We start from the raw sequence: 12695 nt of genomic DNA on the forward strand, positions 1-12695 counted from the left end.
TCCCTACCATTTATTTGCTGAATCACATCTACCTCTTTCCAACAGTCTTCAGTATCTTCATCAGTCTTTCATTTCCTCTCCGTCTCTCTTGCTTTCCCCATTCCACTTCATTCCCAAATTTTTCCTTTCCCACAGCTTTCCTCCCATTTGCCTTTCCCTTTCACAGGAGTTAATATAGGGAGTATATGTTGCCAGAAGTCCTCAGCGACTTTGCTGGAGATTATCAGTCTCACTACTTAAACTATACCAATTCAGCAGCTTCAGTTGCCACCATGCAGCCAAAATTATAGGCTACCGGAGCTCTCAACAAGCATATACCATAAAATAAAAATTATTTTGTAAGTGCTAGAAATTGGGGGTGGGGAATAAAAAAAAAATAATAAGAAAATCACAAGAACATTATTTATGCCCTGGATTTTTCTCTTTAAATCTGACTTGCTTTACAGGAAATGTTAGTCTTGCCAAATAATCGAGGAATAGAATGACTAGCACAGTTTGCACAAAGTTAAGTTTGTACAAATGAAAAGCTTAAAATTCTGAAAACCATATCATAGTTATTTTTCAGATATTCCCTCCTACTGCTACTCCAGAAAAATCATATGATTCAAATTATAGTTCCCAGAGGAAGTCATTAAAGACTTTCTATCAATGATGGTTTTGTATGTTTGCACTTGGTCTTTGGCACCAACTCTGTCTATATTTAGAATGCACACTACAAAGAACTTTTGAAAACAAAGCTATTAAAAAAAATAATCAGAATTTCATTTATGATGAAGAGATTTGTAGAGACAGGAGGATACTCACTTACACTGTAATTCTAGACAGTCTATAGGAGTTGCACAAGTTTGAAGAGAGAAAGGCAGTAGCCAGCCCTACCTGCAAGCGCCACCATCAGCAAAAAACCTGGAGCATCAGGTGAGGCACTGGCTTTCTTTGGGGAAGACTGGTCTTTGGATGGCAGTTACAGAAATACGGTATTAAGAAACTGGAACAACTATAAGAAATATTTTATCAGCTATAGGATATCAGTATACAGGTATTACCCCTTCAGAGTGTAAAAATGGAGTGTTCTCCCCAGTAATACTAGTGAGCATGATTTTTTTTTTAAACTGTGACAAGATCCTCAAGTGGATTTCTTCTGTGTGCACTAGTTTCTCCATGCTTTTGAAAGTTGTTTTTGGGTCCTGGCCTCCTCCACTCAAGCCATTTTTGTTCCAAATCCAAACAAAAATTTGAATCATGTTTACTAATCTAACACATCATTACCATTCACTGACCAATGGTTAATGCATACCTGATGTGTTTAAACTCGCATCTTCAACTAGGCTTGCAATAAGTTTTTCATATTAGTGTCAAACGTTTGCATACAATAATGCATTAGATTGGCATGAAGAACTTCTCAACATCCCTTGAAACCTTCTGAACCATTACGATTTAAACACATGGAAACAGGAATGAGTTATGCTTTAAAAAAGCTGAAACATGACACTTCCCTCTTCTCAACGCTTCTCCAACCAAACAGAGGAAAAAGTACATGCTGAAAACCAAAACATCAAAAACATACTATGGGCTTCAGCTGACATTTGACACAAAGAGTTTATCTCCTCCTAGGGAAAAAACTAAAGAGTACGAATAATTCCTTCTCAAAAGGAAAAGAGTATTAACGAGTGGTAATAGTTACCAAGTAGATAGCACATAGCATTACACGCAGACAACCACGGCCTCCTCAAGCCTGACAGACTGAAATACTGAACTGACTGACAGGAATCATCCAACCAACATTTTCTGTATTCTGATGATCATCATTGACGATGGAGACTACTAATCCATTTTGTAATCTTATTCTGAAAATGCCTATTTGATTTACATCAGAGCAAGATCAAATCAGATAAACCAATTTTAAGCAATTCAGAGGACACAAGTTACAGTCCAGCTTAGAGAAAGGCATAAAATAATTGAGCAAGTACTTCTCCATCTTATAAAGAACTTCCAAAACGGAAGTAGTCCGCATTTAAGATTATGTAGCTGTTCAGTTGTATTTCACTTAAGTTGTACAATTTAAAAAAAGCTACGCAAGATGCCCCATTGATCAAGTTAATACATTTTTACTTATGCAGAAATACCAAATAGCATTAGTTTTACTGTAGAAAGGTCAAAGACAAAAGTAAGTTTAATGCCATTACTTAATATCCATAATTTAAAAAGCCTCTACTTGTTTTCACAGTTATCAGCTGGACAATTGCAGAACAGGATGAGTCTTTTTGCATGTTTTTAGTGAGGTCAAATAAAAGCTGCAAAGGAATTTTGTTCCACAGACAGAGAGCTGACACAGAATACCCAAACCAATGGTTCTGTTGTCATGGGCACCAACAAGGAGAAGGCATTTAAATGCCAAGATTTTTAAGGAAACCTTTACTGAACCGGTATAAAGTCAGACCTACAACTTTATACCTTGGAACCAGAACTAAACAGCTTTAAGAAAAATTCTGCTGACAAAAGAGCACAGGCCCTGAATGCCCTCTCCGTCAGCGGGTTGGACACCAGGGCATGCCAGGCAGGAGGGCTGAGCTGCCTAGCAGGTAGCTATGGAGGCAGAGGGGCACACCGCAAGCATGCAGCCAGGCAAGAGAGGTAAGACCACAACTGCACTGTTTGGCAGTTGTTAGAACAGTTCCGTCTCCCCTGATTTCATTTCTAGCGAGAGTAGTTACTAGTCTTCCCTTTAGAAGTACTTGGAAAATGCACCATCAAATGCACCTTTATCATTACTCACAACGTGCAGAGTACGGCTGTCCTAGGGGTAGGGCTATCAGAACTATTGTGCCTACTGCTATTATATGAAGTTCTCTCCGACTGATGCACTAGGATCCCATTTCCACTTCCACATGGGAAAGACAGAGAGTAGCTTCAAAAGCTCATCTTCTAGCACCTTTTTGCTGACCTGTGTGTAACCAGGTGGAGAGCTCCTCTCCTGAGGGAACAGGTTCCTACAGCACAGAGCCCTCAAATCATCACCTCTGCCCACCTCACCAGATCGGTTATTGACAGGGGATAACTTCCCTTGCCCTATAAAGGTGGTGATCCACACGAACGAGGAAGGCACCCAATAGCAGTGCAAGAGCCTAAACCAATCCTCAGATCAGCAGCAGTGATAGAGCTGCCGGCAGAGTTCCAGCTGGTATACGGTATGTTCTTCTCTTCCTAAGCAGCAGCATGACATCGGGCAATTTGAACCTGTATTTCCATTCATCTGCACTGAAATCAGTGCTGACACAACAGAAATTAAAACTTGATCACGAACCAATACAAAAGCTACCTTTGTTTTTAAGCACTTGAGCATCCAAGCACTTCAGAGGCTTAGGTGCTCTCTTTTCTGCATCACTTTACATCCCTAGTTAAAGATGATAGAACAGGTTGTGGTTTTTCAGAAGTGGACATCACTCCATACATTTTCAGTTCCCATCCGAGTTGGGGTACAGCCTTGCAGGACAGTTGGCACAATTTTCAAAAGCACCTTAGCGGATTAGAAGCTAGTTTGTCAAAAAGCTCCATAGACCACTGCAGGTCTTGAAGGGCCTCATTAACCTATTTTTTTCCCCCTCCTTTTCTTTTTTTAAGTGAAGCTTGAGGCTCTAAGCCAATTAAGTAGCTATTCATAGCACTGAATTTAAGGTAGGAAAATTAGTTGATTATATTCCATGTTCACTCTCTTCCACTCTATTTGTTCTGAGGATTTTTGTGAGAACAGCAGAAGTTGCAATTATGGTAAGTAGAAACAGCACACAAAGAGATCAAAGCAGGTCAAGAACAAAAGTTGACCGAAACTATGAAAAATTACTGTTACAGTACTTGTTTCATTAACAAGTCTGAAGTAGTTAGTAGTCCTGCGACTACTAGTTTCAGAGATTATATATGGTTATGAAGAGACTGTCATTTTAGAAGTGAATGAAATTATAAGAGGACTTTTAGAACTTATGCAAATGAAGACTTTTAACACACAATGTACAGGGGCATATTCTCTAGAAAAGCAGCAGGATTCACTTTAAAGGATTCAGATCAAATCAAGTATAATTAAGAAATTTAGCCTTCATAAAAAAGTGTTTAATGCAACTTAAGCCATCACTGAAATACACAACCTTTAATTTCTTTTGAAGAAAAAAAACCAACCAACCAACACCCCACCACACCCCCCGATATGGTAGCTGTGGTTTATATGCAGATGTAGATTCCCCTTCCTCCTGCCCCGAGATTTAAGTCTCAATTTGCCAAGCAGACTGTATACAATAAATACCAATTGATTTGCAACATTTCTATGTTCAGGTTGAGGCCATAAACTGTCTAAATCCATATAAAGAAGTCTGAGAATACACTTAACCTCTATGTCCACATTCACAGAAGAGTTGCTTATTTTCCTCACTTATGTATACACACACGTGAAGGGGTGCATAGCCTTTATTTTTACTTTCCAGGCTATACTGACCTCCTCCATGAAGAATTCAGTAATTCAAATATAAAAAAAGCTGATATTACCCTCCCTCACTACATTGTATAAACAGCAAAGAAGTTCATACACAACCAGGCTAGCCTAACATGAACAACTCAAGTTTAACAGAGTACCAAAACAGGATAGATATTTTTATCCGGTTGTTTTTTGAAATAACAGTTTTATATATGTAGATGAATTAAAAAAACCCAAAACAACACACAAACCAAGCAATTCCTCCTTACTATTCACTTCTAGGAACACTTTAAAAATGGTCGTGTGATTTCGTACAGAATATAACCATTACTGACAGCAATGCACAGGGACAATTTATTATAAGAGAGCTCTTGCTGTTTAAATCAACGGGTTTTCACAGCCCCATATTGGGGTTTGGATTGTGGGGAGGTTGTGGGGTTTGTTTGCTTTGTTGGTTGGTTTTTGGTTTCTTGGGGCAGATTATTATTATTATTTATTTTTAAATCCAAAAGAGCCAAACAAACACGAAACACTACCTCCATGCCCACAATCAATCAAAGTTAGAAGGGTAATTAATTAACAGGGTTAATTAATAGATGCTGTGTTGCCAACAACAGCAGTTTTTCCACAATACAGCTAGTTCCAAATTAAAACAAAATTCAAAGCAAGTATAATATATACGCATTGTGAAAAGGGAAAAAGGAAACTAATCTCTCTTCAGCCCAGAATAATGAAGTCATTTAAGAAAAACAGAATTAAAAAGCTGTGTTATGGCTCCAACTATATTAAGTAGGGGTAACATGTACATTTAAAGCCTGAGAAAAAGACAACACTGACGACTTCAAAAATAAAGCAATCCTAACAGTCATTTTTCTATACGCGTATACATACACCCACGCACACATGCAGCATAGCATTATATATTTAAACTTCAAGGTCTTTAGTCTTGTCGATCCCAAACTGCTGGAAACAGAGGCTACAGTTTTCAACTTAAGGAGTTATGTAAGACAAAGTAGTAAATAATCTAAACTATTAGGTAATTTTTAGTTACTTTTATGCCTGTTTAACTAAATTCAGACTTGGCCAATTTCTTGGGGAAAATTTCAGATTATAACTGCACTTTGCAAACATGCCAGCCTCTGAAGCGCACCAAGCCACCTGGTATTTAGAAAAAAGATTAAGTAACTAAGTTTAGTAGCATGTACTGATTTTTATTTTTTTTTAGTATTCCAGTGATCCCAGTGATAACTCAAAGCAGAGAAATCTATTAATTTCTCTAAACTTCGCATTTATTACAAAATGTCATCAATGCAATGAGACAGAAACTCCTGCAGTGAGAGTCCAAGACCACTTTATGCCACACAGACACTTTTCGCTGTACTCAGTTTCTCAACTGCTACCTCATTACATTCATTGCTTTGCTTAGGAGTGTTCTGGTTTGGCGGGGTTTTGGGGGTTGTGTTTTTTTGGTTGGGATTTTATCTTGGGGGGAGGGAGAAACCAGAGACCTCCAGACACACTAGAAGAGGTTATAATACTGTTTAAACTCACGTAACTCCTACAGAAAGATGCTGCACGGGGTTATTAACTCTTCCATTTTCACTGACATTTCATCATAAAATACTGGGTTTGAACACGACCACTGACAATATCTTACTTGCATCCATTCATACACTGGAGCAAATGTTTTGTACAAATGTGGGATTCAGCTCAGTTACAATATTGAAAGCAATATTGCGTAACAGTCAGCAATGCGTTTGGTTTAAGAAATGATGTAATCTCTCCATGGAACTAGGAAGGTGTCTGCACATGGGACACTAAAAACTGGCAAGTACAACGCTGAACTGCTCTTAGGTTAACTGTTTCTCCATGTGTGGTATTTTAGTATAAAAGATTTAGCATCAAAAGCAGTTTTCACTCTTTTTAAAGATTTTGTTGACAAACTAAAGTCAGAAAATTAAAATTTCTAAAGAGAAAAAGAAATTCAGAAAATGTGAGCCGAAAGAGTAAATAACCCAACGCTGTATTTGCACACATTCATAAGGCTCCACAGTCTGATGCCACATCTTCTCTCCCTCCTTTCTTCCTCTCAAAATGTAAACTTCAGCCTTTATTACAATATTGGGAAACAATTGAAAGTTGATTTAAAGGTCTGAAGCAATAAACAGAGATTACATTTTAGCTTACTCTTGATATCTAAGGCAGTAACTTGCATACAAGTTTGGCCTTAAGTTCATCATGTAGTGACATTTTTGTTTTAACAAAACAGTCAGTCTCTAGCTCTTATCATAATGCCTCCTGGAATGTGCAAGCTCTCCCCTTGTGTATAAACAACATTCAAATAAATGGGAGCAACGTTTTACTTCTTTGAAGTCTCTCAGTACAGTTATTTGCCTCAAATACAGTGTTACAGTTGCTAACTTTATTTTGCATACTGGCTCCGCAGCTTCAGATGCGGAGATGGAAATACTAGACGCTACCTGCAAGATAGCTTGCGAAAGGTAAAAATCAAGGAAAAAGTGTGAAACCAAGTTGCCAGGCAATGAATGCCAGAAGTGCCCACTGCTAATTATTGATGCCTTCCTTCTCATGTCTTCAGTGCCACTATGCTTCCTCCCTTCTTGCCATTCTCTTTAGACATGAATTTAACATGCTATGTACTTGACTTGCCTTTGAGAAATGCTAATGAAAAATAGCACGTAGTAAAAGTTTTAATAATAGACACTAGTTTAAATTTTAAAAAAGTTACTGAAGCTTGGTTTTTTGAAAGATAAGATGAAAGAATAAGTGAAAAAGAAGAATCAGGTGAGAAAAAAATACACAAATAGAACACGGACTGGATTTTTTTCTTAACCAACTTAAAATGAATCAGTAATGAGGGGGAAGACAGAAAAACAAAGAAAAAGCAAACAAACAAAACCCCAACAACCCCCAAAACCAGAAACAGCAAATGAAAGAATACGTGAAATGAAATAAGAGCAGCTCAAAAAAGAGAAAATAAATGAGCGTGTAACTTCAACAGATGACGCAGATCAAGAGAAGCTGGAGATTGTAATCTGGAGAAAGCAGAAGAGGAAAGAAAATATGGGAAGAACAGGGAGAAAGAAAAAAAGAGCAACAGAAGTTCAGTAAAAGCAGCTCATTTTTCATGTGAACGGTGAAAGAGACCCCAGAGTTACCCCTGCTCCGTAAGCTCAATTTACTTCTCATTTCCCCTTAACCACCCTTTTTAGCCTCCCAAAATTTTCCTCGCTCCAACTCTTGAATGAATTCCTGCCTAGAGCCACTAAGTTTCCAGGAGCTGAAATGATTCTTATGCTGGTTGTTACCCAAATGCAATTTCAAGGCTGTCTGCATCCTGAGCGCATGTATATCCCCATAACTTCTTTATGGCTGTTGACATACAAAGGCACACACCTATATAGAGGGGGGAAATAATTAAATATGCAATATGGGTGAAATCTAAACTCACATATAGCCATTTCCTAAAGTTCCTAAAGAGCACCTTAAATTACCATCAACAAGCACTGCTGCTGAACAACATGACATTCACCTGTCCCCAATGCATTAAGCATTACAGACTCATACAACCATATGCTAAAGCAGACTGAGGATACAGTTTGGGTTAAAACAGCTAGCAAACGTACATAAAAACCACCTCTCCAATAGTAAAAATTATCCATGGTTAGTTGTAAGCCAGCCTTGTCCCCTATGTGTCCCCTATAAGTACCAGTGACAGCAGAGCAGAAAGGGCTGGACAAGAAGAACACGAGGGCAGGACAGGTCAGTATTTTGGGAAGGGAAAGGGAAAAAGTGTTAGCTTACATCTGCTTTGAAAGTGTTTATGGAACTATAGCATCTGACCATTTAGGATTTGGCAATCTACTCTAAACTTTCATACAACTGAATAAAACTTTTAAAGACAATTAATAGCACTCTTAAGGAACAGTAACCGTAACAGAGTGACAAAGTATGTTGAGAGCAAAAGGGGATGGATAGAAAAGTTACTGTATCTCAGTTTGATCTTTAATTCATTGGACCACGGAAGATCTGAAACCTCCAGAACATAAGGTTTTGGTATGCACTCATGCAAAGCAGGGCAGACCATGCCAGTGATGATTGTTTCATTACTGCTTAACAGGAATCAGTCATTACAGAAGTGCTTGAAATTGTTTCACTTCCTTCTCGGAAGTGTTAATGTTACGGGATCTCTTTGTCAACCCCAACAAATCAAATGGCTTGCTTAAAGAGAGATGCTACTGGAAGATTTATATCTGTTTGTGTGTTTTCTAAATGTGTATTTCAAAATACTTTAACCCTCATCACTAGAGTAAGACTGCAGCATCTGGTGTTCGTTAAAGCCAGGAAATTCCTGTTTTGCTCTTTATGAAACTGTTGAGAGTTGATAATTCATTTTTTTTAATTCTAGCCTTTGCAAAGAGCTATTTTAGCAATTTCATATTAAACAATAAATGTTAATTAGCAAATTTTAGAAATTCTGCATGTGCTAAATCATTACATTAGTCTTTTGCAACTCAAAAAACTTCAGAAAATATTTATCAAGTTTGAATTAATGAATTACCATTAGGATACTCAATATATAGTATTTTGCAATCATCAATTGTCGTAACCCGTATAAGACGGAAAAGAAACATTTTAGCAACTTGCAGGTCATCTACACTTAGTGCTTCAGCTTCACAGTAATTTTTTTTCCATGAGATCATAAAAAGATTCTGGGTCTTGCACAGAACTTAATCTTCAGAATCTTGCTGAAGAATGCACACCTTGTCTGCAAATTTCAATACCTATGTGTTGCAATTAGAAAGAGAAGATGTACTGTCTTTACTGATTTAGTATCAACGATCAATTTAAAAACTGATAACAGCAGTGAAGAACACTACATTAAGCCCCAAATATTTCATGATAGACAGAAAAACATGACAGAAACAGCACAGCTGGAGGTGCCTTCCTAATGATTGTTTTTCCGGTCATATTTTGGGACGAAAGCTGTGAATGACCAGAGGCCTCAACATACATCCACAGAACATGAAGCTACTGAAACCACAGGCAGTGGAAAATGACATGAGAAATCTGGTATCACTTGACTATGATCGGGCACAACGTATGGCTGGGGTGCAAGACTGTCCATCGTAACTGCCTCTCCCTCGCGGAATGACTGCATATCAGGCACTCGGTTCCCAGCCAAGGAGACAGGGAAAGATAGCATGTTCTGACTTCAAGAAGTCTCCGGAGAGTCGGCCACTTATTTGTTGCAGGCTCTCCTCTCAATCAGAAAATGTCATTAAGTGAAGCTAGAGTATGTTAAACACTTAGAATATTTTCCCTATGTAAACAGCTGCTGTAGCTGCAAATGGAAAGTTACAGAATTGCAAACAATTGATATCAAGTGTAAACAGAATATATAAACTACAGTTTATCTCACAAGAAATAGGAACCTCTAGGTTAAGGGGTTCTTTGCACACGTACTGCAATTTACTGTCATAGGTGTATATATACACACAACTTCCCAGAGCAAAGCTAGCCAGAGGGTAAGTCTTAACTCGAGAGCCACCCTGCAGTCCACAGGAATTTAAAACATTTTTTTAATAGTATAGCATATAGCTAAAATGCCTAGTTTGCAGCCCATCACTATCTAACATTTCTTTTGGCATAAAGACTTTCCAGGATAACCATTCCCACTGCAGATGCACTCAGTATGCCCAGCTGTATTATGCATTCCCTCCCCTCAAGTTTTAGTTTTATTATCAGCTTATAAAACTTCTAGCTGTTTTATTTCCCCCGGTATTCCAATTCATTCCATATACTGATAGAGCTTCACCACAAGCCTAACGTTATCTTCTCTTTGAGATCACTCATAAAGAGGTTAAATTAATCTATATATAAAGCTGCATCTTTAAGTACCAATCCAGAATCCCAGCCAACCACCTCTTTCCCCTCTTTTCATAGCCTCTCATCCATGCTTTTCATCTTCAGAACTAGGCCCATTTAGCTTGGAAAGAAAACAAGTGCAGCTGTTTCTCTATTTCTTCTTTCCACCCCTCAAAAGAAAAACAAACTCTCCTGCCTCAGTTTCCTGAGGAACTTTAGCTGCGTATCAATTCAAAGCACCTCAGGCAGAGAGTATGTGGAACACCACAGGTAGAGCGCAGGTTTGCACAGAGACTCTGTCACTCTCACATTACGATAAACATTAGTTCCACATGTGAATATATACATACACATGACACCTGCATTTTTTCCAGTCTGAACTCCTTCCCCATTTTTCCCCTCTCAAGTGAGACTCTTTTTCCATGCAAGTGGGTAAAAAAAAATAAAATAAAATCAATTTGTACTTCAATACCATGTGGGAAAGTACCTCAGAGACTGAATCTCACTTTACATCATAAAAATATGATTACTCCTGCACCTTTCTAAAGAGATTATTTTTCTTCTCACGAGACCTTCTTCATTTACAAAGGTTGTTAGCCCAGATCTCCACCTATACATTCTAAATATAACGTACAGAGAAATTATTTAAACACCACTTTCTTGGTTTTAATATGTATCAGCCTGAACAGAACTACACGCAATGTTAAAAATCACTTCAAATTTCATTTTCCCTGCAGAAGAGGAATGAAGTATTACTTTCATTCAGTCACAGCTATGACTCTTTAGGAAGAGAACTAGAAGGCTTATTTCAAAAAGAGATGTTCCAGATTGTATCCTTGGTTCACATGAATAGGCTGTACTTCCAAAAGAACCATAATTTAAAACATATATTACTGGCCATTCCTGAGAAACAGCTCTACTTAGGTTTCTTAAAGAAACCAAAAAAGCACGCAGACTGTCTCTGTCAGGGACACACAAGTATATATTGTTCTAGCTGGGCTTGACCAACACACATCTCTGTACTCTATAAAAACAAACAAAAAACCCCACAGAACACCCACTAATCTACAATGTTACCAGAAAGACTAACTGGCTTTGGCTGCTGTAAAGAAACAGTTCAGATTAGATGCAGAATTATACAGAAGAAAGCACACATGCTAAAGACAGTAAGTACAATAGCATTGGTAGTAAAGTACTTGCAGAAGTGCAAGCTACTTAAAATAGGTTTGTACATCAAGTACCTACATAAAGCTGAGATAACTTCAACAAGAAATTCTTATAAAATTAGTGGACTGACATGAAAATATTTCACGTGTCCAGTACTGATATTCTGAAGACAGAATTGTTTATTCTGTGGTTTTACTACTTTAACATCGAATCCCACCTCACAAAAAGAAAACAACAAAATACCTTTTTTTGATTTTGCTCCAATCTTCAACTTTGATGGCCAAGCAATCTGTGTATTTGTTTCTTCCATAATCTGTTAAAAAGAAAGCATTTATGAAAAATCAATATTGTTCTCCTAAAAAGTCAAAAGTTCATTTTTGGAAAAGATTATGTTTACCATTTTTATGTCTGCTGACTACTATTACTTGTAAGTAGCCCAAATCATTAACTACTTTTCTGGTTTTCTTGAGAAGAATTTTTGTGTGGTGATTGGTGGAGCTGAGTTCTAATCATTCAAAAGAAATCCAAAGAGCAAACCAAAATGCCCAACAGTTTCCATGAAGTTAAAATGACCACGACTAGCTACAGCATACTCTAGGTCCATCTCAGAGGGAATATCAAAGCTTTACAATTCAATAAAAAAATACTTATTTAGTTATCTCACAATGGCTTCTACATAAAGCCGATCAAATTTAAATTAAGTCCTTTGGTGTCTCCATAAGTCAAGATACATCAGTTAGCCTTCACAGGTTGAGGGTTGTTTGGTTTAGCAGTTCAGAGTAGAGATTTGACAGCATTTATTACAACACAGTGTGCAACCTATCTGTAAATCTCCAACTAGCCAACAGGGAAAAACCCTACACACACTCTTAAACTTTGAAATCCATGTAGTCATTTGGCTCAACGTACACTCTCATTCTGTTGCCACCTTTGTTTTACTGAAAAAGTCCATTAGCCATAGGCCTATTATACTGAAATTTAATACTGGAACAGAGTTACAGTGCACCAGTAACATTTAGTAGTAATACAGGAAAAGGAACTGAATGACACCAAAGACTTCATATATATCAGTTCTGAGAAATGCTGGGCATGTCTGAAGACTTCATATATATGAATTGGAATTCAGTTCTGAGAAATGCTGGGCATGTCTACTGAGACTAAAGAACTTGTCTTTTAAATT

General features: G+C 37.6%; 1 protein-coding gene across 1 annotated transcript in view; it reads right to left on the minus strand.

The window, feature by feature from the left end:
* BICC1 (BicC family RNA binding protein 1) overlaps window positions 1-11825 on the minus strand; it is a gene marked incomplete at its 3' end in the record, with an annotated part of 47944 nt that extends 36119 nt beyond the window's left edge. Inside the window, exon 1 of the mRNA XM_009893054.1 lies at window positions 11759-11825. Coding sequence (XP_009891356.1) covers window positions 11759-11825 — 67 coding nt within the window. The remainder of the gene's footprint in view (window positions 1-11758) is intronic.
* Window positions 11826-12695: the final 870 nt, after the last annotated feature.

Source organism: Charadrius vociferus, unplaced genomic scaffold (genome assembly GCF_000708025.1).
Source record: "Charadrius vociferus isolate BGI_N301 unplaced genomic scaffold, ASM70802v2 scaffold429, whole genome shotgun sequence".
Taxonomy (NCBI): domain Eukaryota; kingdom Metazoa; phylum Chordata; class Aves; order Charadriiformes; family Charadriidae; genus Charadrius; species Charadrius vociferus.